Source organism: Acanthopagrus latus, chromosome 22 (assembly GCF_904848185.1).
Source record: "Acanthopagrus latus isolate v.2019 chromosome 22, fAcaLat1.1, whole genome shotgun sequence".
NCBI classification, from domain to species: domain Eukaryota; kingdom Metazoa; phylum Chordata; class Actinopteri; order Spariformes; family Sparidae; genus Acanthopagrus; species Acanthopagrus latus.
In genome coordinates this window covers 4,847,796-4,871,673 of record NC_051060.1, presented here as the reverse complement: position 1 = coordinate 4,871,673, position 23,878 = coordinate 4,847,796, and the positions used below count along the sequence as shown (strand labels likewise).

At 39.7% G+C, this 23,878-nt stretch overlaps 1 protein-coding gene across 8 annotated transcripts in view; it reads left to right on the top strand.

Moving 5' to 3' along the window:
• Positions 1 to 23,878, top strand: part of mei4 (meiosis-specific, MEI4 homolog (S. cerevisiae)) — a 102,215-nt gene that overhangs the window by 36,634 nt on the left and 41,703 nt on the right. For 2 of the 8 annotated variants that reach the window (XM_037087523.1, XM_037087525.1), the window contains exon 5: positions 20,234 to 20,320. The exons of 2 other annotated variants lie outside the window; for them this stretch is intronic. In XM_037087523.1, the coding sequence (XP_036943418.1) occupies positions 20,234 to 20,320 (87 nt within the window). Of the gene's footprint in view, positions 1 to 17,467; positions 17,568 to 17,711; positions 18,030 to 20,233; positions 21,540 to 22,529; positions 22,809 to 23,878 lie in introns of those variants that run through there. 4 more of the 8 variants (XR_005072696.1, XM_037087521.1, XM_037087519.1 and 1 more) reach the window with 4 other exon arrangements.

The following is a 23,878-nucleotide window of genomic DNA, read 5'->3' as shown; positions in this document are numbered from 1 at the left end:
TTTTTCTTTTTCTTTTTTCATGTCTTTGCATTTAGATGTTGGTATACATTCTCCATAATGAGACCGTTCCACAGCGATTCAGTGTTTGAAAATGCATCAGCATTTTATCTCAACTATTCTGCAACAAGACACTCATTTCAACACCTTTTTTGGTTTACTAAAGCTGTTCTTCCCATTTCTGTCTGGTTTCTGTTAATGGAAAAGCATTTGAAGTCAGGTTGTTTTGAGCTTGTTATCTGCTGTACACTTGAGCGGAACTACAGATTTCGATGTGACTTGGTGGATGGTTCTCAGCCCAGAATAGACCCCATTATTTTTCACTTTCTTTAACATAGTGAAGTACAGACATTTTTGTTAATTTATCAGGGAATAATGCATGGATCTTGATAAAAAAGAATAAGGCGTATTTAGGTGGCTGGCATTAAAATACATTTAAAAATTGAAGGTTCAAGAGAGACATGACTAAAGAATAAAAGTCAGTGCAGTTCAAGCTTTAAAATTGCTTCAGTGAAAGGTAGTGGCAAACAGAAAGGTCTTCAGCTTTGATTTAAAAGAGGTGAGAGTTGGAGCGGACCTGCAGTTTTCTGGGAGTTTGTTCCAGATATGTGGTGCATAATACCTGAACGCTGCTTCTCCATGTCGAGTGAAATGTTGGGACTGAAAGCAGACTTGTGCCTGATAACCTCAGAGGTCTGGGTGGTTCGTAACTTAGCAGCAGATCAGAAATGTAGTTTGGCTGAAAACCATTCAGTGCTTGAAAAAGCAGCCGCAGGATTCTGAAATCTATTCTTTGACAGACAGGAAGCCAGTGTAAAGATCTAAGAACTGGAGTGATGTGATCTATTTTTTTTTGGTCCTTGTTTGGACTCTAGCAGCGGTGTTCTGCGTCAGCTGCAGCTGTCGGACGAATTCTGTAAAGTTCTGTAAAGACACCGTTACAGTGTTAGAGTCTGCTGAAGATAAATGCATGGAAGTTTTTCCAAAGTCCTTTAATCCCAGTTAATTACTAAAGTGATAGTAGGCTGACTTTGTAATTTCTTAGTGTGGCTGCTGAAATTCAGGTCTGGGTCCAGGATTTCATCGAGGTTTCTGGAACCTTGGTTTGTCATTTTCAGGATTACAGACCGAAGCTGTGTAGAAACATGTAGTAGTTTTTCTCTTTAGTGGTTTCTTGAGGAAAACTCTGGCACATCCAATCACTGATTTGTTCAAAGCATCTACTCAGCGTTTGTATAGGATTATATTCCCCTGGTGATATAGTTATGTGAATTTGTGCGTTGTCTATATAACTATGGTACATTTTTTGTCCAATAGTATATTGTCGTCAACCATGTCAAATGCAGCCTCAAGAATGTCCTTGAGGACCTTGACAAGAGCAGCCTAGGTGCTATGATGTGGTCAAAATCCTGTTTGGAAGACATCAAACCAGCAGGAGGAAGACTTTAAGTGTTGTCGTGTTTGGGTTCTAAATTAAAAATGTCAAGTCTCTCTTTATGAATCTGTTTTTTGCCACCGGTGCTCAGCTTTCCGACATTCCTTTTCAGGAGATTTTTTTCCTACTACCACATTCACTTTAGTGGTTGCAATGGCAGCAATAATATTTGTAATTTTAGAACTGAATTGATCTACAAGGTCATTGACAGAGAACCTGGAGAGGGGAGGTGTGGAAGAGACAGTCTGAATGAAGATGTCGCTGGTGTTTTTAGTAATGTAGCGTTTTGAGATGACCTCATTTTGAACGTTTGATTATACAGTTATATCAGTCTCAAAGAAAACACAGTAATCATCAGAGAGAGCAACATCAGATACCAGAACCTTACAGTAATGTTGAAAGGTTCTTGATAACCTGAAGATATCACCCATTTTATTTCCACCTTCTATGCACTTTTCTATTCTAACACCACAGGAGACATCACCAACATTGCACACAGAAATGAAAGAGTGACTTTGGCACTGAGTAGACTGAGAGAGACACAGTATGAAATTACACCCTCTACATAATAACTCCTTATATCCTGCAAAAGATGGACCATCAGGCCTAATCTCTGTGTAACAAGTGTCAAAAGGAGGCTGGCACGTATTACCATTTGGAGCACAATTTCTCAAGAATTGGGTAGCATCTTCAGGGTAAAGGTTAAGAGAGACACTTTTCATTTTGAGTCTCCTGCCAAAGCAGGTCACTCTGACCCCTTCAAAGTTTAAACTATGTTACAAGTTATTACTGCTGGCCAGAAAATGTATTCTGACTAATTGGATTAGAGCTAAACCACCCACTACAGGGAGATATTCAGGGTCCTCCCCCATGAGACAATCAGTGCTGTTCTAAAGGGCAATGAGAGGAATTTTACTGAAATGTGGTCTCCTCTGCTTAACTACTTGCCTGTGGAACTGACTCAGTTACTGTTGAGCAGCCAGTTGCTACTTGCAATGGCCACACTTACCCAGAACAAAAGTGTTCTTTTTTTCTTTTTCTGCTGCTTGATTATTGCATGTATATGTGTCTTAACTCGACTTCCTGTATCACTACACTGCTGTGGTACAACTTATACTAGTGCAACTGTCATGAATCGTCAGTCATGAAGCCACTGAATCAACTCGCCTTTTGTCTGCAGTAGTTTTTTCGCTGTGTCATTGTACACAGAGACAAACAGGACAACAGCATGGCAGGATATAAATATTCACACGACACGTTGTGTCTCAACAATGACTGAACTACAAATTTGTGATGAAACAGAGAGGACTCCTGCATTTGCCGCTGAATGTTGGCAAACTCTGCCAAACTATCAGCAGCAGGAGACATGCTCCATGGTGTGCTAGGATTTTAAAGCTTAACTGATCGTGATACTTTTAGAACAGGGACTGTGTGGAAAGCTGATGTTTTCATATCACAGATGCCAAACAAAACCATTGCGTCATGAAACAAGAAAAGACACAACTAGGCTCACTAGAATACATGACAGGATTGGCATGTTACAGTAAGACAAACTCTGAATGAAGATAAAGCAAAGAACAGTAATAAATAAATAAAAAATAAATAAATAAATAAATGCATTGAATATGTTCAATCATATAAATGATTATCTGATAATGTATCATTAATACAGCTGACTATGATTAAAAGAAATTGCTTTGCATCCTTATCGATGGGAATAATGGTCAAGGTGTTTGGACATCAAGAAGGAAAATTTGAATAGACCTACTGCTCTCCCTGGAGGATCTGGAAGATATGCCAAGGGATGAAAGACATGTTGACTACAAGTAGGCAATCAAACCCTTTTGTACAGCTAACATGTCAAATTAGACTTTCCCTGCTTGTGAAGCTGCAGGGGTCCATGTCACTGCCGATTTACACACTGCATCCTACTGTTGGACATCACAGGGAACTTGAAAAGTTGAACTAATTTTAATTATCTTCAGCAAAACATAATGTGTATTCTATTTTCTGTAGAAGTGTCTGCATTTTACTTGATGCGGTGACCTGCTGAGTCATATGGAAAATGAACAGTGCTATAGTCAGTATAGACAGTTGATGCTTGCAAATCAGAATGCCCTTTGAAATCATGACTGACTGTTGTCTCTCTGTACATCATCAGCAAGCAGGTATATTATCAAGTCCTTGTGGTAGAAAACTGAAAGGTCTTAGATATTAAGCTATCATCTTTAGTATTTTTTAGGGATTTTCAGGGGACACGTCAAAAAAAAAAAAATCTTTTGTGGGGAAGCTCTGCCGGAATCTGCACTGATGGCTTAATTAATTAGCATTCTTTCTCTCTCTGGTTGCCTGTTGTCTTCGTCTCTGTCTGTCATCATCCTCCTCCCACATAGATTGCCTGTCTCAGCTTTCATTAAAAATAATCCACTGCATCCACTGCTCTGCTTAATCTTCTTTATCACATTCATCTTGTGGCTTTGGCTGGATAAATACATGGAAGGGCAGTGCTGATTGTATTGAATTACTGTGCAGAAATGCATGGCAAATATGTGGTTGCATGATTACCATGGTCTGCTAGTCACACTACCAAGGTTCAATTCTGCAGACAGGACCTCAGGCAGTGGGAATACACTTTTTTTGTCCCCGTCTTCTGACTTTTAATGGGTAGAAGCATATTTTAATGTTAGTTAAATGTGCCCCACATAAATGCAAGCTATAACATTCTCAGGCAGCTTGATTAATGGTTACTGGCACTTCACAGTCATAGTCATAATGGCTTTGGCATTTTAGGTGGAGCTACTGTCAGACTGGCCTGAAAATCCACTAAGAGTTAACTTACATCATGCTGAGCACAGCATTGAGACATGTACACACTGTGGTTTGTCAGCTTGTCTGCAAAACAGCTAAACTTTGGCTGTCATTGCCAGAGAAAATGTAGAATTAATTGAGCCAATGTTTAGAGCAATCTGCATCATTTCCAAGTACATTTAAAGAGCAGGAGTTTGGCCCAGAGCAAGATATGTTTTGGCAGAAACCTGTTCTCGAGTCTGTGCAGAGACAGAGGCTGTCTACCATTTTATACCCAGAATCCACGGATGGACTATCACAACGCTAAATTATGGAGAATTAAAATAAGCATTGTGTTCAAGTTACTTTTTTGTTTCTCGTTTAAATTAAAATCAACCCTCCTCCAACATTCACCACCACCACCACCACTACCATGGCCACAAAACAACCGCCACAACAACCACCACAGCAACAACCACCTCCACCAGCATCACAAAAACCACCACCAACACCATTACTACAAAACAACCACCACAAAAACAATAACAACCACCACCACCACAACAATCATAACAACCATCACCATGACAACCACCATAACGACTATAGCAACCACCACAACAACCACCACAGCAACAACCACCACCACCACCACAACAACCACCAAAAACCACCACCATCATTACCACAAAACAACCACAATAACAACCAACCACAACAACCACCAACACAGCAACAGCAACCACCACCAAAGCCACCACAACCACCACAGCAACAAACACAGCAACAACAACAGAATGCATTATCAATTCTATTCGATTCTAAACTATTTTTTTTTGTTGGTCAGAATGCTCCACAGTGCTTGAAGTTAGGTGCACAAACTTTAGCAGAACTGATCTGTGCTGGTATAAAAGAAGCCTGTGTGTGGTGGTGCAAAGATGTTCTCTGTTAGGTGAGATGCCCCCTGTGTGGTGAGCACTGCTCTGTCCCCGTCCACCGCCGTGCATGTGACAGATTTGAAGATGGATGAGATTAAGGGAAAAGGCAGAGAATTTGATGGACAATTAGCCGAGGATCAAAGCTGTCCTCTATCCTCAAAGCACAGCGCTCTCATTAGCACCCTGACCAGAAATGAAAATTAGACTGGTTGATCAAAGTCCCTTTATAAAAGTAAACCTGGAAGCTTCTGACGAGTTACTATCAAACTCACATGCTCACATGCATACGTGTACAAACACACTGTAGACATACTGAACGGGTTTTTTAACATCTACTGAATTCATTCAGGTGTATGAAAGGTACCTAAATCTATAATATAGTATTTCTAAAATCTATCTAAATTTAGTCTGTTAAATAAAACCTGTTACAGAGTAAAAGCTGATACAAAGACATTATGTTGTGAGCCTTTGATATCCTTCCTTTTCTGTGCCACCATTAGAAATTCCATGATTTCTTGCTCTCATTTAAAGTGCAAATCTTTTCGGTCCTTTTTAATGTAACAACTGTGCTGCCGAGAGATGATGACAAGTAATCTGTAGTTTGAATTAGAAAGACCATCCAGTACATGTTATGTACTGTATGATCATATAGAGCGGACCACAGCATAGAGCAGAGAAGGTAGAAAAAAGCAGAACTGAATAAAGATTTTTTTTTCTCCAGATGTTAGATTGAGAACAGTTACAGTACTGATATCTATGTATGAAAGAGTCTGTTTAGTGTTTAGTAAAAAGGTGGAAGAAGGGTTTTAGTTGTAGGATTCACTAGTAGTCTGGTAAAACTAAACAGAGCCCTCTTTCACATAGACATCTCAGATTGGTATGTAATGTTTGGCCAGGCTTATAAGACTAGTGCAGGTTAGATGATTTCAGTAATAAGTAATGACTTGTTTTAAAGTGGGAATAGATATATTTTCAACTGTTTTGGTGGTGTTACTTTTGATGCACAAAGACAGCATTAGCAGCCTGGTTACTTTCCAAAGTAAAGAATAACTCTAAGACTCCCACGTTGAGGTAGAAACCCTAATTTCAGTGCTGTAAAGGGGCGGCTGATTGTATTAATAAGTAGGCAGTTCTTTCACTCACTGATTAAGTAGAAATGAGTTTTAAACCGTCTCAAGCCCTGGTGGTAAGAGGAAATGCATATCAATGGAGCACTCTCCATCGAGTGAATGCCCGTCAGTTCACTCTTGTTATACCCCGGTCTCTGTCACTGTCCACGTCACCTGCTTTGCCTCACGCCTCTTTCTTTTTTGGTCATACAATGGCAGACATGCTTTCACTGGTATAACATCTTTCCAAGTCAGTTTGGGATCTCGGGGCTTCCAGTGACTTGGATCACTCAGTATGGAGCCATTTCATGTTTTTTCAGCTGCAACACTGTTTTGCTGCTCAGTTCCAAAAAATGTTCTGTGGTTTTTTCATCACTATGGTGCAAACAGTAGATAATGACTGAATTTTAAATTTTGGTTGAATCTTTAAGGCACTTTTGCACTGGCCGCACCTTTTAAACCCGGAAGCTCCATATTTCACTTTTTATGCAGCTCAGCTCTGCTTCATATCTGAGAGAGTAATACAACTGGAAGTATAATCGTCTTATTTGAAATGTCCTTGAAACTGCAGACATCTGCTGGAGTGAAGGGTTTGATACATTGTTTTCTCTTCATATACACAGAGTTCATATCAAATAAACTTTCTTTACCTTGAAGTTAGACGATCTTAGTTTGAGCTTATCTACAGTCAGAGTCTCTTTGTGAAACCAGCCTCTTGAGGCCGACCAACCTCCCAGTGAATAAGGGGGATAGGCAGAGGAGAACCAAGGGTAGCTTGATGGGAGAAAAAAGGACCGCAAGTCTTTGGGTCAAAGGTAAAGCTCTTTTGTCAGCTTCCTGCTCTATCAAGTCTCTCTGAGTGAGTGAACACTGTAGATTTTATGGCATGGTCTTTTGGGGGAACTCTGCTGTCTTATCAACTGTGACAGGACTGACCCCCTCTTCTCTGTCAGTCGCTGCTTCATCAGACCATTTAACAAAAAATAAAAATAATCATCCAACCCAACAGACCTTTCTTGGGTTGCTGATGCTTAGATAAACTTGCAGAATACAAGGAGATGCAGTACTTTTTCTGTGTGTGTGTGCGTGTGAAATAGACAGACCTGTGTTCTTCCACCTCCTCGGGCAGTCAAGATGTCAAGATATGAGCTCAGAGCGCCGGCTAGGATGAGATTGGATCGATTTTCTGTCGGTTGAATCAGTGGATTGTCAGCAGACCGCCTTCAAAGAGACGGTCAGGGGAAAAAATAAAACGCTGCAAGAGGACACTTCTACAAGACAGAGGCGAGAAAAAAGAGAGGAAAAAAATCAATCCCTGGGAGTTGTTGTCTGCTGCGGGCTAACGGGCGGGGAAGGTGGTGTGTGGTCATGTTGTGCGTGAGCCTGCAGCACACTGGTTGTACTCACTTCAGTGAAGAACCACAAGGAATTATTTGTACGCTGCACTTCAAAGGAGAGTCGGACCAGAGAGTAATATGACTGCTGTGTGTAACGGGGCTGTATGAGGACGACCACTGGGCTGAAAACAGCCTGTCGTTAATTAATGGACAAAGAAAAAAAGGCTTATCTTCATAGTTGACCCCTTTTTGCTTCAAGTGTTTCATTTTTGCTATCGACAATTTTTAGCAGAACACAAAAACTAATTTATTTTTGATTAATTTGTTCATTTATGAAATGTCTCTTTTTTCACACTGTTTTTACATTTTTTATGTAGGTGCATACAATGATTCTTTTTAATTTAGTTTCCTACCACTGTTTAAATGATTATAAAAAGGTGCAAATACATGTTTTTCTTCATCTTAATAACACACAATAAGAAATTGCGTTAACCCCTATTGTTTAAGAAATGAAATACAAAATTTTAGGCACACCACTGTGACAAATGAAAATGTTCAGTCGCACATTACAGATTTCGCACCGTTGAGCCCTGCCTAATAACTGGTAATGTTGAGAATTATTGATCAAGTAGATATACCAATCTCTGTTTCTCTACTTTATAACTATGTTTACATGGACAAAATTATTGTTGTTATAACTAATGAGCTCCAAATGTTTTCATACGTTGCTGCTTTCCTCCTATGAATAATTAGGATGTTTTCAGGTGTCCTATAGTGTTTTTTTTATTCATGAACCATTGCCTCTGCGATGGAGGAAGTTCTGATAACCAGCTTTCTAGAATACACTTTTTCCCAGCTTTGCCCGGGAATATGAAACATTTGTATCAAAGCTTATATTCAGACCTTGAGAAGACAAGATTTCAGTTTTCGTAGTGTCAAAAGTATTCTAATAATGTTTTTCAAAGATTATTTCTGATAAGAGCACTTCCAGAGCATGTGAGGTAAATCTTCATCAGTCATCATAGGTTCAATCTTCATATTCACGGATTGTTCAAACACAGTTGTTCAAACAAGTCTTTGAAAAGATAAATCCATCGAGCCAGAAACACAAATATTGTTCCCGGAAAATGATGTGAGTTCATCATGAAAATTGTATTAACAGGCAGAGTGAATGCATACATTTTAATTTCTCATTAAAGTTGGAACAAGAAACTACTTCTTCTTCTATTATGTTTCTTGACAATTACATTATATATATAACAATAACATATCAATACATACATGACATACATAAAATGATAAACATAGCAAGTGTAATTAGCCTTTTTCACACAGAGAAGCGGCATTATCGCAGCAGCGACGGTTCGCCAATTCTCCGCCATTGGTTGTTCACACAGAGCGAAGCATCTCAGCCTTAAAGACGAACTGCTGTAAATCACACAGAAAGCCGGCACTGTGGTGTGTTTTTTTTTCAAGGCACTTCCCCAGTGTCCCTGCTGACAGTTTACAGTCATATGGATGCTGTTATAATGTGTAGTGATTGAGATCCTGACCCACCAAACGTCCTGGACAGCATCAATCTTTTTTGGCGCAGGATCCCTGAGATGTGAATGGGGCTACTGATTCATGCAATGTTTTATATATACATAAATAGACATAATTAATGTTCAACATATTCAAAACCACCTAATATACTATAACAAGACCATCATAAAATAAACTTACAGTATTATTATGATATAGAGAGAGTGTTAAAATGCACAACCAGGTCCGAGATCTGTCGGGTCAGAGGCCTTAAAGCACCTTCTTCTGCATCTTTCCTTCCAAAACTTTTTCATATCGATCGAGGCTTGCTCAGATCAAAGGAAGCTGTCATATCAGATCAGCCATCTGTGATGAACACCCACGATGTCTCATCTATGACCACAGCCGTCAGCCAGTTACTGAGACTGCTGCAGCGTGGACACAAAATCCTTAATTAGCAGTGGAAAAGTTGAAATGCTGTTCTAGTAGTCCAGTTGAATTCATATACGAACATTGTATACGTGATGTCATGATGTCATGGCGACACTTTTGTTACATTCCAATATTGAACGCAACTCAGAAGAGAAAAAGGAAATCCAAACGAGTCTAACCTCAGATGAAATCTAAAGAAAAAACTTTAGATCACATACGTGTCATGTGTGGAAAGTTTATTAAAAAGTCTACATCACAGCAGGAATGTAAATTAGGGAGACACTGATTTTAAAAGTCCCATACTATGAAAAACATGGGTCAAACTGGTATGGTTGAACGACAGCATCTTGGTGAGCCATAGCGATAAATCCACTGTAAAACATTAGCATACGCTACCGCTAGCGGAAGAGGCATCATCCCCCTGAGAGGGGGGTGTAGCAGGCAAGGCAGGCATTGACAGACAGAGCTGATTAGCATTTAAAAGTGCAGGCACAGAAACATCGTGTTCTCAGTAGAGCGACTTTTATACAGCTGAAATTCAGGACCATGGATGGGTTTGGGGCAATGCATATCGTATACAGTGTTGGTGAAATTGATGAAAAACAGTATGGGACCGTTAAAGTTCATGGCCAGTATGACCCCAATGTTAAATTAACAGTTTTGATACTCATGATATCTTGTTCTTGTTCATTGCCCCTTTTATGCCAAAGAAATTACTCTATATCTATCTATCTCTCTATCTAGATAGAGAGATAAATTTCTATCTATCTAGATAGAGAGATAAATTTCTATCTATCTAGATAGAGAGATAATTTCTATCTATCTAGATAGAGAGATAATTTCTATCTATCTAGATAGAGAGATAATTTCTATCTATCTAGATAGAGAGATAATTTCTATCTATCTAGATAGAGAGATAATTTCTATCTATCTAGATAGAGAGATAATTTCTATCTATCTAGATAGAGAGATAATTTCTATCTATCTAGATAGAGAGATAATTTCTATCTATCTAGATAGAGAGATAATTTCTATCTATCTAGATAGAGAGATAATTTCTATCTATCTAGATAGAGAGATAATTTCTATCTATCTATCTATCTAGATGGATGGATGGATAGATTTTCACATGGAAAAGATAATTTTTTTTGAAAGGTAACTACTTCAAAGCCTTTTTGCCCACTGTAGAAATCTTTGACATTCTTAGTTGCGTCTATAGCCTTACAAACTCTTGGCAGGGATGTTAAAAGCCAGTAGCTCATTAATGTTCCAGCACAAAAATGAACTAAAGTCGGCCTGTAAGGGCGGGCTAGTGAGTAGATGAGTCGTGTTTGCTGTGATGACGTTTCATGTCCCCGACGTCATCTGTAGTCTCATTTAGACATTTGTCAGCCCCCGCTGTTTTTAAGACACCAGAGCTTTATAATCAAATTGTGGGAGATTTCATGATAATTTTATGTCTTAGAACTTAATGTGCAAATATATTCAGCCTGCCGTAACCAGAGACCTTATTTCAAGCATGAAAACCAATTAACAAAAGCTCATAGACTTTGAGACAAGGAAACTGGATATGCAAAAATGCTAACTGATTTTTCCAGGTTTTAGTACTACAGACTACTCCACTCTATAGGCTGCTAACAGTGAACAAGCCAAATATTGTATACCAATGGTCAGCTGATAAATTGGTGCATTTCTGTGAATCCATAGAAACACTGGATTTCTTGGACTCAAACTCGGACTCAGAAGTTGTGTTCGCGGTCAGCGCAGTCTGAGCTTCTGTGCATTCAGACGTTAACTGTGTGCCAACTAACTGACAGCGCTGTTGAAGGGGGAAGGCTGAAGCTTCTCACTCACGCTGTGGGCTTTCTTTTCCACTCCGGTGACAAATCAATCTCTGTCCTTGATCAGTAAATTACTGCCCTTCACACTCCCAGCCGAGCACAGCTTCATTATGTACTCTTTGTCAGCGTCTCCCTCGCTCTCTTTACTCTCACTGCCTCACTCTCCGTTTGTCGCCTGTTCTCCCTCTCTTTCATCAATCCTTTCCTGGCAAATTTTTCCCTTTTCTCTGCCTTTTACTTTTTGTCTCTATGAGGCTCTCTTGCTTTTTCTTTCTTTCCTTTATGTTCTTCCTTCCATTTACCCTCATGTCTCTTTCGTTCTCTATTTTTCTGTCTTCTTCCCTCTGCTATTTTGTCACTCTGTCTTTTTCCTCTCAGAACAACTCCATAGGTGCCAAATGTACCAGGACAAAATGAAGCAACACTTCACGGAAGAAGGCATTGTTGTAAACTCTGTAGTAACTTCATCAGAATTATGAACGCCGCTGAAGCAGTGTGTCACAGAAGGTTGAAAGCTAATTAGCAGCATTTATCAGCTGTAAAAGAGTTCTGGCAATATGCACGTTTCTTTCAAAGCAGCACAAAAAACTGCAGGAGTGTCAGTCCAGATAATGTCGAAAAAAAAATTTACTTCCACTATTTTCCGTAAGACATGCCTTTATTTATTTTTTTGTTGTTTCCTTTCTGGCTGGTTTGAAGTGGGTTGGACTTGGTTGGACAAATGAGACATGATTAGACAGTTCATGATGTTAATTAGAATGTAATGATATTTCTTTACAACTTAAACTCAACTTTCAACTTAAATGGATTTATCTTCTGAGCAAAAATGACAAAAATTCCTGGACGGTCCCACAGAACAAGCCATTTGAAGTCATATTGGGCTTAGTCTGACTCACCGGATGTAGACTGTTAGTATAAAGCTTGTGTGTCTAGAAAGTGGTGAAGTCTGTAGTCCTAAACCACACAAATCAGTTAGCACATCTGCACATTTGGTTCCCTTGTTTCAAATTCTGCAAGTTTTTTTAAATCAGTTAAATGCCTGAAATAAGATCTGTGTTACCAAAGCCTGAAAATATTTACACATTATGTTTGACTACGACTAAAATACATCATTAAGTGTCACACGATTTGATTATGATGCTCTTACAAGACTCATCTACTCAATCTGCCATCTCTACAGTAAATTAATTAGTACTGTTGTCAAAATAATGACATTAAAAGGAATTTGCTTTAATGTGTTATCATTGCAATAACTTGTACAAGCCCTAATTTGGATTTTTAAGACATGCAAACAAACCAGAGCTTTTATTTCCGCGTGCCACCAGGTCTTTCACCAGCACTGACACAATGCTGGCTCTGCAAGTCCATGAAAAGTTAAATTAGTTGTTTTTTCTCTGTGTAATATTCACAAAAGTTGGACAACTTTTAATTCTGAACAGTCGGCCGGACAAAACAAGACATTTGAAAGCTTTGCCTTGGCGCATTGTATTTATTGTTGTTATTATTTAACTAATTTGTAACATTTTGGAGACCATAGAGTCTGCAGTAATATCCAGTGAAAATAATTGTATTTGAATAAAACTGCCTATTATTCAACAATGGTTAAGTTTCTTTTAAGTTAAAAGCTAACTTCTCATCCATCTTCATTCTTGTATTCTTCTCCACTTGAGAAACTTTCAGCCCGGCTCTGCCTCCTTCAGCAGCAGGCTGTCTGCCCGCCTGTGACCCAGTCAGCGCAGTAACGAGCTCCATGTCCAATCAAATGGACGATTAAATCCCATTCAGGGCACAGCTTTATAATCTCAGTGCAGCTGATGTTATCTGGGTCATGGTGCTTCAGGCTCCCGTGCTGCATACAGATCCCAGAGATGTCTCCTTAACACAGCCCCGGCTCTCGTCCACCTCTGTGCAGAAGACTTTTCACAATTCCAAATCCCACCTGTGGTAATTAACGAGGTTCCAGCTATAGGTTGTTTCTCTTGAGAAACCATTTTGAAACATCTCTACAAGGAGTCCCCTTAGATGAAAAATGCTGAGCTCTTTATTATATGTACGCTGCCTCCAAACATCTCATTTTGCCTTCAAACCACAATAATGAGAGTTTGAGTGATGACAGTTTAATTTCTATGATCTACATAAAGATGGAATGATGGAATTTCACTACGACACATCTGACCCTGGTAATTGTTTCATTCTAGAGTTAGATGTTCTAACATCTAATTCTGAGTCATCCACTCATTGCTTCACTCAATTTGTTTCGACTAATGTTCATTGAACTCCCAGCCACTTCTCTGGTAAGTAATGTGATAGATGTTGACAAAGAAATCTCAACAAAATAGTTCCAAACCAAGGTCCACCTGATAGCCTTTTTTAGTGCTTTCACCCAGAGGTCAGTGCCAATAGGCTCTTTTACAAACTATTGCTATCGGCTGCAATACTTGCCAGTGGCTGCACAGCCTCAACTGACCACATGGGGGAGTATGTCAGCATTTTGCATGGAAGATACTCTTAAGTCAATCATCATCATTTTAGGGCCACTTATCTATGTCCTATTACTCTCCCTCCCCCTCTTAATCTAAAGTAAACACAAAGTAATTCTCCTCTCCATGAAATAACTTCCACCCATTACTCTTGCGATAGGGTTAGAAAATATGGGCTAATGTTAAAACCTTTGTGGTCCTGGGGTAACCTTAAACATTGGAACAGCGGATTTTAGTGGAGCCTGACAAGTGTGGCATGTAATTTATATCTAGTTTCACATTGCAGACCATACCAGACCTCTCTCATCTGACCCATATACAGTTTAAGGAGTTATGGTTATATAACATAACTGGCCAGTTCAGCCACAGAACAGCTCATCGTCCAGTGTTAATACAGCAGATTCCAGCTATGTAATCCACTATATCCACATCTTTTGTCTTGATATCAGACAGACAGCTGCTGCTAGCTTTTCAACTCAAATTAAAGACAGTGTCCTGCACATCTCTTAAGTTACTTGTTTTAGTAACGTTCCAAAGCCTGAGTGTCACTGTAACTTTTCACTGAGTGGCTGGGAGAGAGAGAGCGAGGGGCCCCTAATGTTCACTTCAACAGTTCTGATAAGGTAAATACCAAGCATTGTTCAATTTCAACAGTGTTTGAATTCTACTATATTAATGTTACTAAAAATATGTATATTTGTAGTTTGTCAAGTTTCGCATCTTTAAGAACATAAGAGTTTATTGAATTAAAACAAAGCAAAAACATATTTTGTTGGAATTATAGTAATTGTAATAATAGTAATTATTATGTAATTCCGTGGCACTTATAAGGTTGTAACCGTTGGAAACTTTCGCAGTACAGTAACCTTCTTTGTATTCATATTTAAAATCAAGGTCATTTTCGGAAGGAAAAAGAAAAAAACGTATTTGCCACAATCCAAATTGGTTGCTGAAAGCAGCATCTGCGATCATGTTACACCTTACAAACACAGACGACATGTTTCTGTTCTGACGAGCTGAATCTCAGGGTAGCTAATTATCACCTTCACAGGGTGCAGCTGAAGGGCGCGAGCCTCTGTGTTACAGGTGCAACCTCCTGCAGATATTCAGACTCTCTGCACTGTCCTGTTGATAAGCTTCAAAGCCAGAACACATGATCGAGCTCACCTGGAAACTTGATTACAAACAGCCTTCCCCTCTGCCTCAGCCTCACCTGAACCCTCGAGTCTGACCTTCAGCTGGGGTTGCTCTGTGGGAGAGGAGACGCTGAGGATGAAGTTGATTCTGACTTTGCGGTTTGGCCTGGAAATGAGACGCTGTCCTGTAACTGGCATGGTGGGAGATGGTAGTTTATCAGGATTATTAAAAGGCAGCAGCAAATCCTGTCACTGTCAGCCTGCGGCCCGCCGGATCCCTGAGGAGTGCTAACGAGCCAACAGACAGCTCAATCAGTCCATCCTGCTGTTTCCATCCTCTCCTCTCACTTAGTGGAGTCTGGTCAGGATACATGCAAATGGGAACATCTATTGTTTCATCTGATGTATTTATCTCCAAATTTTTATATCCTATTTGTCATGTTTTATTTCTCTTCTTTTCCTAAGGTTCAGCTCTGTACTTTGGCTACCAGTACTTTAGGAACTACGGGCAGACACTTTTATAAAAATTCTTGCCAGGGGATTGGACGAATCATCCGTCTATCACAGGCTAACTTCAGCCAGTCTGGTCAGCAGTAGTTGAGTGCTGCCACCAGTGGAGCCAGTTGCATTTAAATCAAACTCTTACCAAAGTCAGTCGAGAGAAGAGTTTTCCATGGGAAAAAGCCTTCAGTGTTGTTCTCCACTCTTCTCTCAACTAAATAAACTCTCCACTTCTAAAAGAACTCATGCTATAGCAGCTAAACTAACCTCCTGAAAAACCGCCATTGTTGTTTTCAAATGAACAGTCACTCGCTACTGATTTTTGTTCTGCTCCTGCTTGATGAATCTGTCAGTGTGCATTGTGTTTCTTCTTCTCTTCATGCCATGAATATTGATTTCCAAGAAACAAGAATACAGTTCTACTTGACAGGAGCTCAAACATCGATTTCAGATAATATTCGTTGGATGTACAGACAGGAATGTGAGGAGGGCTGCGTCTTTGGACTTTGGGTTCACTTTTGCCCTCTGAGGAACCTAAATTATTGTTCTGGTAAACTAAAAGCATTTCGTCTTTACATTAACTTTAAGTTGTGGAATTGAATGTTTTGTAAAATGTGCAGACAGTTATTAACTATTTAGTACATTACTTGCAGCACATGTATCACATAAATCAACCCAATACTATAAAAGAAGATTTTTGCAGTAAGGCATCATGTAACGCAGTATTTCTAAAGCAGTTTGTGTCCGAGAAGGCCAGTAGCTCCACTGTACCGTCTAGATTTTTATCTTAAGCAACAGCTTCTGTCAGCTCTCCCGGTGGAAGAGCAGTCCTACCGCTTGTGTATGTTCAAGGCCAACGCTCCATCACAGCTCCCTCTGGATTTTCATTCCAGTTATCGATTTTTATTCCATCGAATCCCGCTTCACAGCTTCATAAATTCCTTGGCTGGGTTAGTGCTTGACAGATCGGAGATGGAAGTCAGAATATCTTGGGCTCCATCTTACAAGTGTAACTGGCATAAACTACCTCCATCTCCTGCATGCTAGTTAATGTTGTCGTCAAATGAAACTGACGGTGCCTGGGCGGTAAAAGATCGGGTGCATTGCAGCAAGATGGACCACATATAAAGTAAATAACTCTCCCATACACTTGAGTTTAAACTGTGTATTCTGCAATATTGCACCAGATATGGCTTTACAGTAATAAGCATGGTTTAAATGCATGACAAGTTGTGTCGTTTGTCATGTCAGAATGAGCCCAGCCAGAACAGTTTGATTTTAAGAAGCAGAAAACGATTTTATGTCAAAATTAATTCTTCTTCTCTTAGACTGAAGTAAAAGGTGTTGTAAGACAGCTTCTTTTTTCTGCAGCAGTGTCTGGAAGCACAAGGACTGTTGTCCTCCGATGGACATGTTTTGATAAGGGAATGTTTCAACATGTTTGTCTTCATTAAGGCTGCACTAAAATTGTTCCCATACTCCAAGGTCACATTTTCAGTTATTTCAGTTTCACTTATTTGGTCTGACCAGCTTTCCAAAACTGGAAGAAAAGTAATGATGAATAATATGAAATGAAGAAAAGCAGCAAATCCTCACTTTTAAAAAGGAACGCAAATGAATGTGTAGCATTTAGCTAGAGAAAAACCAGGAGAGGGCACTGAAAACTGGTGAACTGTCTGAGGAAGTTTGGCAAGTATGCTTTACACTGATCAGAGCCATCATTGGTATTAAGGGCAGACCGATTACCAGCCTTGCTGATTTTCAGAGCCGATATTCAGCATATTCCCAATTATCGGTATCTGTGATTTTTCAGTCAGATTGCCAATAACATGAACTAACTTAAAAATGTGTTACCTTGGCAACTTTGGCAACTGGTGTTGATTATGTGACATGACTTTAAGCAAAAAACTCAAATTGTCATTGTCTCCTTCCACTATTGTGGTGTTGTAGTTCCACCGTCAGCCCTCCCAACTGAGTCTTTAGGGAACTGATCCTCTGAAAAACAGCCCTCTCCAGGAGTGAAGTCTAAACTAACAAAGCCGGCATAGAGGTGAACCTTTGTTGCAGTGATTTTGTGTAATTACTGTGTGAAAAAGGCAAGGTTAACTTGTTCAGCTAATGTAATGCCAGCGACACATCAGTATTAAAACTTGAAAAATGCTTTGCCTAAAACTCCCTTGTGTTTCAACCACAGCACCATTGTTCGAGATGGTTTTTGGAGACAAACCAGGTCCTTAGAGCATCGCTGGTGCTTCAGAGGCAACCTCAGAAGCCATTACTGCAACACGAGTGTGACTGTGAAAAAAGAAACGGCAGCCCGTACTTCTCCAAAGATAAGAAATGTACGATGGATGCATGGAAGTGGCAGGAAAAAAAACAATGAACCATGCTCCAGAGCTCTAAGAGAGAAAATCTTTGTTTTCTTATGGGCAAAAAATATAGGAGAGACTGCCCATTGTGAACACACTGCTGACATTTTGTGCACAGAGCCAGTAAAATGTTATTGATTACACTTTTTGGTCATTAATTGTTGTTTGTCAGCAGGATAATTCTCTTTTTAAAATCTGTTAGTTGAGCTAACAGCTGGAAAAAACTGAACAATTGACTTGGGAGATTTAAAGAAAATTGTGTTTTTGCTCTCCAGAGCAAAGTGCTAAGTGACCCGAGCCTGATGGGGTCTAAGTGGTGTGTGTGTGTGTGTGTGTGTGTGTTTTTTTGTTTTTTTTTTTGTTTGTGTGTGTTTGTAAGGGGTTAAGGGCTGTTGCTGTCACATTCTGTCAGCTCTCTGAAAGTGTAGGCCTCGAGGAATACCTGACAGCCATCTGGCGGTTGTTTTTCTCTGTGACATCTCTCAAACACACAAAGGTGCACTCGCAGAAACTTTGTCATGCACAAAATAAGGCGCACACACATTTAGGAAAGGTACACCGAGATCCAGCCTGGAAGGCATCCAGCAGCCTCTGTTCATTTGAATAATTAACATTTGCTTTGCAGTGTTTTGTGTATTGCATGCCTCGAACTTGACTTGAGTGTCTGCTGTGAAAACAATGACACCTTGTACCTCATATTTCTGTGCTGTCGTCTTTTGTTAAGCAGTGAGTTGTTGTACCATCAATCCATCAGCACTGGAGGGTAACAACAGTGTTGGTTTCTTTGAGTAACGATTTGTTTCTTCACACCGTCTCTCCTTTGGATTAGACCGATCAGAAATAGCTTCTCAGTCATGTAGCGTAAAGGAATTCTTTGTTGTCTGTATCTTTGCAGTGGAGAAGGTATCTATGCTGGTTGATCCTCGGGATGTGGTAGGAAGCTCTGACATATCCAATGTTAGAGAGTTCAAAGCTGCCGTTGTGGAGGCTGCTGCTGGGAAGAAATGGCAGCAAGCCAAAATCCTGTTAGTCGACACCAAAGATGAAGGAAGCTGTAAAGGCAAATTCAATAAGACAATAGCTCAGTACAATACTCAGTAGTTTTACTTGTATGAATGTGCATAGCGAGTACACCTTGGTTTATAAACAGACTGTCATATCCCTCTATAATGGAGTGTGCTACGAGTGACACGCAAACAGCCAATACTTTATCAGATGCGTAGTTTGGTTGCACCATCGCAATGTGACTAACAACAGAGGAGCATTTCAGAGGCGTTAATATGGCCCATAGTTCTCGCAAGACTAGCCATGGTGATGGTGTTTGCTTTTTCTGTGGTTTGATCGGTGGCTTATGACCTGCAGCCCTACTGACAAACATACTGAGCCCTTCGGCCTCTGTCCCCGTCCTCTGCTGCTCCTCTCAGTATCACTCATCCTCTGAAGGTGCTTGTTGCTGCAAGAGTATCTCTGGGCTCATTAGGTAGAGCAAACTCTGCCCTCCTCTACTCTGCCACCCAGCCTGTTTGCTCTGACAGAGAGGAAACGGTGAATAAAAAAGAGAAGGCCAAGCATGCCAGCGTGACAGTATTTGTATTTATTTGTGTGATTGTATTTGCGTCTTTTTGATTGTTGTGTTAACACAATTATAACTTGTGCTCGTTGAGAAAGGGTGCTTCCGTAATATAGAGCATCAGAGTCTTTTATACAAGCAATTTCTATATCTGAGCACAATAAATGATGCCTAATTCTGTATCAATAGTGACTTCTTTGAATGGTGCAATATGTAAGAATTACAAATTCATCCTCCAAATCAATTTAGGGCAGAGGAGCAGTCAACTGCTGCTAACTGTAGATGCTAGTAGATGGTCAGCTCAGGTCAGCCATTCAGAGCAGTGGGGGAGTGTTGGTGTTTACATCGATTGCTAGCTGGCTGGCATGTTTTCTTTAGTAGATATCACTACATAAAGACATAGACATCATAGCATCTAAAGCATTTTTCTTCTGCTTCACATTGTGCTGATGGTTATAGTTTTGAATGTTTTCAGCAACAGAAAAAGATCTTAGATTTTCCTTACATTGAGTTCAGGTTTTCTTGATTTTGTTGGCCTTTGGTTTTCTCCTGCGTACCTTTCAATCCACAGGTGTGGAAAAGCAGTACATTTTCAAGTTGTAAAAGGCTTTTGTAGGTTTGAGAGCCTGCATCTGTACAAGCTTTACCTGGCACTCCTATCAATTTAAATGCCCCATTTGTTGTTCAGCAATGATCTATGTCATATGGTCAGTGGGACTGGATTTGGTTATCAGTGGATCATGCAGCTCTAATGTTGATGTTTCCTTCTCGGGGCAGGAAGGCTCAGGGCTCGACATGTTTCCCGTGGACCAGTATCAAAATTCATGCCACCTGTTCTGGATACTGGAGACACTCCTGGAGAAGGTACCGTGCAGGGTGGAGGTTGGGTCGGAGGAGATGGGCTTCCTGAGCCACTTGGAACAGCATGTCTTCCTACTGTCAAATGAGTTTCCCTTGTTTTCCATCTATATGTGGAGAATAGGAGGTCTTCTCACCTCATCAGACAGAAAAGATCCTCCAGGTGCAAAGGACAAGTAGACTTACACTTTTTACCAGCATCTGTAGAAGCCTGCGCTGTGGCAGGGTGCTAAAAAGAAGTAGAAAGACTCATGTCACATTTGCAAGGACCATTATCTCCAAAACAAGTTAGAAGAAACAAGTTTGGCATTTACATATTTTTCTTACATTTAATGACTCCCTCAAAAACATCAAAACTGCCAATAAAGCAATCTTGGCAATCAAATCATCTGAAACCTCTTATCACATTAACTGCAAAATAATGTAAAACCTTGAAAGTCATTGAAAACTCTTTGCACGGTAGTTAATTTCAATGCAGTAATACACACACCGTTCTGCTGCCACAAATACTCACTAGAGGACAGAATCAGATTAATCCTCTGATGAAAATAGTCCCCAATAGGAACTATTTCCTCCTGTTGAACAATATTGTGCCTTTATTTTTGCCTTAAAACTTGTTGGTGTCATTTTTTAGTCACACAGTGTGGCGCGACGGACTAGCATGTTGTTGGTGTTGGTCTTTTTATGTTGTCTTAAAGAGAAATATGGTGGCTGAATGTGTTCATTTAACTAGCAAATTTTAAAAAACAGACGGACTTGTCAATAAAATCATCTAAAAACCTCTTAAAATAATCAAAAATCCATACAAAATAATATAAAACCTTGAAAGTCATTGAAAACTCTGTGAAATTGTATGGTTGTTTATTTTGACTCACACACACACCATCCTAAATTACCCTCCTTGTCTTTGAAAAACTAAAGGTAGTAACATAATAAAACTTGAAGCAGTTTTGTCAAACTATGGCGCCCAAGACTTTCTGCCCTGTTTAAGTGTTTATTTATTGCTGTTGTAGAACACATTCACTGATGATTTTAATCTTAGAGTGAGTGGATTGGATATGTTTGCAGTAACTCCCATCTGGAGGGAATATGATCAGTAAAAACTGTGGAAAATGTTTCTTCTTCAGGCTGTTTGGTTTTAATTTGCTCATTCTGTTAAGTGTTATGAAATGCATAACTGCACAACTGAGTGGGAAAAATAGATTCAGACATTTTTTACTATCAAGTGTGTCTGTAATTGAGTAATTACACACTTTTATGTTTGCAGTGTTTCACAACTGACCAAAAATGCCCGAATGTTGATCCTTTCAAGGCCACAAAATTACCGAAAATTGTTGTACTTACGGTTTGGATTCCTCCTTGATATTCTGTCAGTGGTTTCTTTTAGTATTATTCTTCACAACAGACATTAGAGGCCACGGTGTTGAATAAATAGAAGATGTATTTTCTCTGTTTCCTGCAGAGGTTCAGTGCAGGTCTTAAAATACTACAGAAGTGTTACAAAAGGGATCTGGATCAGTATCAGCTTGCTAACAGTTGGAGAACTGGTGATGAACTTGAAAAAATGTGTTTCAGCAGTTTTGAGTATGTGTCATTATCTGCCAGTTGTTTTAATTTTAGGACACACAGTAAAGAGAGACCTTTAACTTGATAGTGTAATTTGTTAAGAAATATGCAAACAAAATCAACCAAACTTCATACAGCAAAGAAACTTAGGATCTGATGAACTGAGAAAGCTTGAGTCAAACACATAAATAAACTGTAATGATCAATAAAATCTAGGGATTAAACACTGTTACTAATGGAATTTGCTTTGAAGTATTTGCCTTGAATGTATCCCATATGAAACCAGTGATTGGGCTTGATCTTTTTTTCAGGTTCATCTCTCCACCCTGTTCTGGCAAAATCAGGAGTCATAGTGTGCAATCAGCCCTTTTACTGTTCTTTGTTAGGTTTACCCATTTCATCAACACAGGTGTGTGGCATATAGAGAGTGTTAAACACAAAAAGACTCTTCAGAGTAACATAAAAAGGCTTGTCCAATCAAAGTCCATTTATAAATGACACTAACTTCCGTTTACAGTTATATCTTGCCACTCAACTCGATCAGCCTTGATGTCTGCATTCTTTAGATCAGAATGTATCTTCAGTATGTTTGCTGCTCTCATACTATGCACATTGAATGCTTAATATCTTATTTTCTTGAAACTCAAAGCGGGGTCAATGCAACAAGTGTGCCCTAACTGCACTGAGAGAGCAAGCGGTGGGAGAGACACCTTCAATCTCAGGTACTTTTAGAGTTTGCAGCCTGTTCTCTCAGTGTTTGTCTTCCTCTGTCGCTTCTGTGTTGTACTGTCTGTCGACAAAGCTGTTCTTACTCCTCCAACTGTTGCTGTTCCTCAAACTGTGACCTTCTCCAGATTTACTGGAACATTAACAAGTACAATGTGATCGCAAAATTAAAGGATCTGCTCATCATGAAAATGTCAAAAAATCTCAGAATTTTTTAAAAGAGTGTGAGAAGTGATTCCTGGATCCTTCCCTCTATCTGAAAGTTAATGTGGTCTGCTCCAGGTCGAGATCCATACTGCATCCAATTTTGGTGGAAATGAGTTGCATGGTTTTTGTGTAACATAACCTACAACATCCTGATAGTGCCACCTATTTCTGGTGTCTGTCTTGCCATTTCTGAGTACAGCTTTTGATACAGTGTGCTCGCTCATTTACTAGTCCCTTATGATCAGAGGGTGTAGAAGTATCGTGTGTGCAGCCTAAAGCCCAATTTTTTATTTTTTGTTTTTTCCTTTTTTTAAACAGCAGAGCACAATTTGTGACAGAACGTAGATGCGCATGTAACATTACTCTGGCGAACCTGTGGATCAAGTGTCCACAGAGTGGAAATAACTTAAATTAGAAAGCGAAAGCAGTCCAGCAGCGACATGTAACGTCTGCAATACGACCGTTTTGCAGAGCTGCATTAAATAATAAATACTACACATTTTATATGGCAAATAAAAAACAAATACTCAAAGAATACATCAAGTTCACTTAAGCAATACAGGCAAAGACACCGAAGCAACAAACACTTGCGTATACTCTCAAAAGGAAATACCCTCGAGACAGTGACATGGCCAGAAATATTACAGATAAGGTAACTAAATTCATCACTCTGGATAACCAGCTCATCTCCATGATAGAGGATTGGGGTTTTCTTCATCACCTGGAGTTTTTGAATCCCTGGTATGCCCTACCATCTCGGCATTACATTACATTGACTCCACTTTCGAGTTACAGCGTGCCGGTATGTGCACTAGTTTGGTGGGTCTCATACAGCAAAGCATGTAAAACAGGCAATCGAGGAGATGCCGAACGCGTGTGAATGGACAATAATGCATCAATGTCATTTTACATGACAGTGTAAGGAATATGACATAAGCAATGGATGATAAGGAGGTACCAAGCGTGGGCTGCGTCTCACACACTTCAGCTGGCTGTACACAAGTGCAGCGTCACAGACTCACCTGCTAACACAAGGAAGGTGGTAGGCCAGTGTTTGCAGTTGCA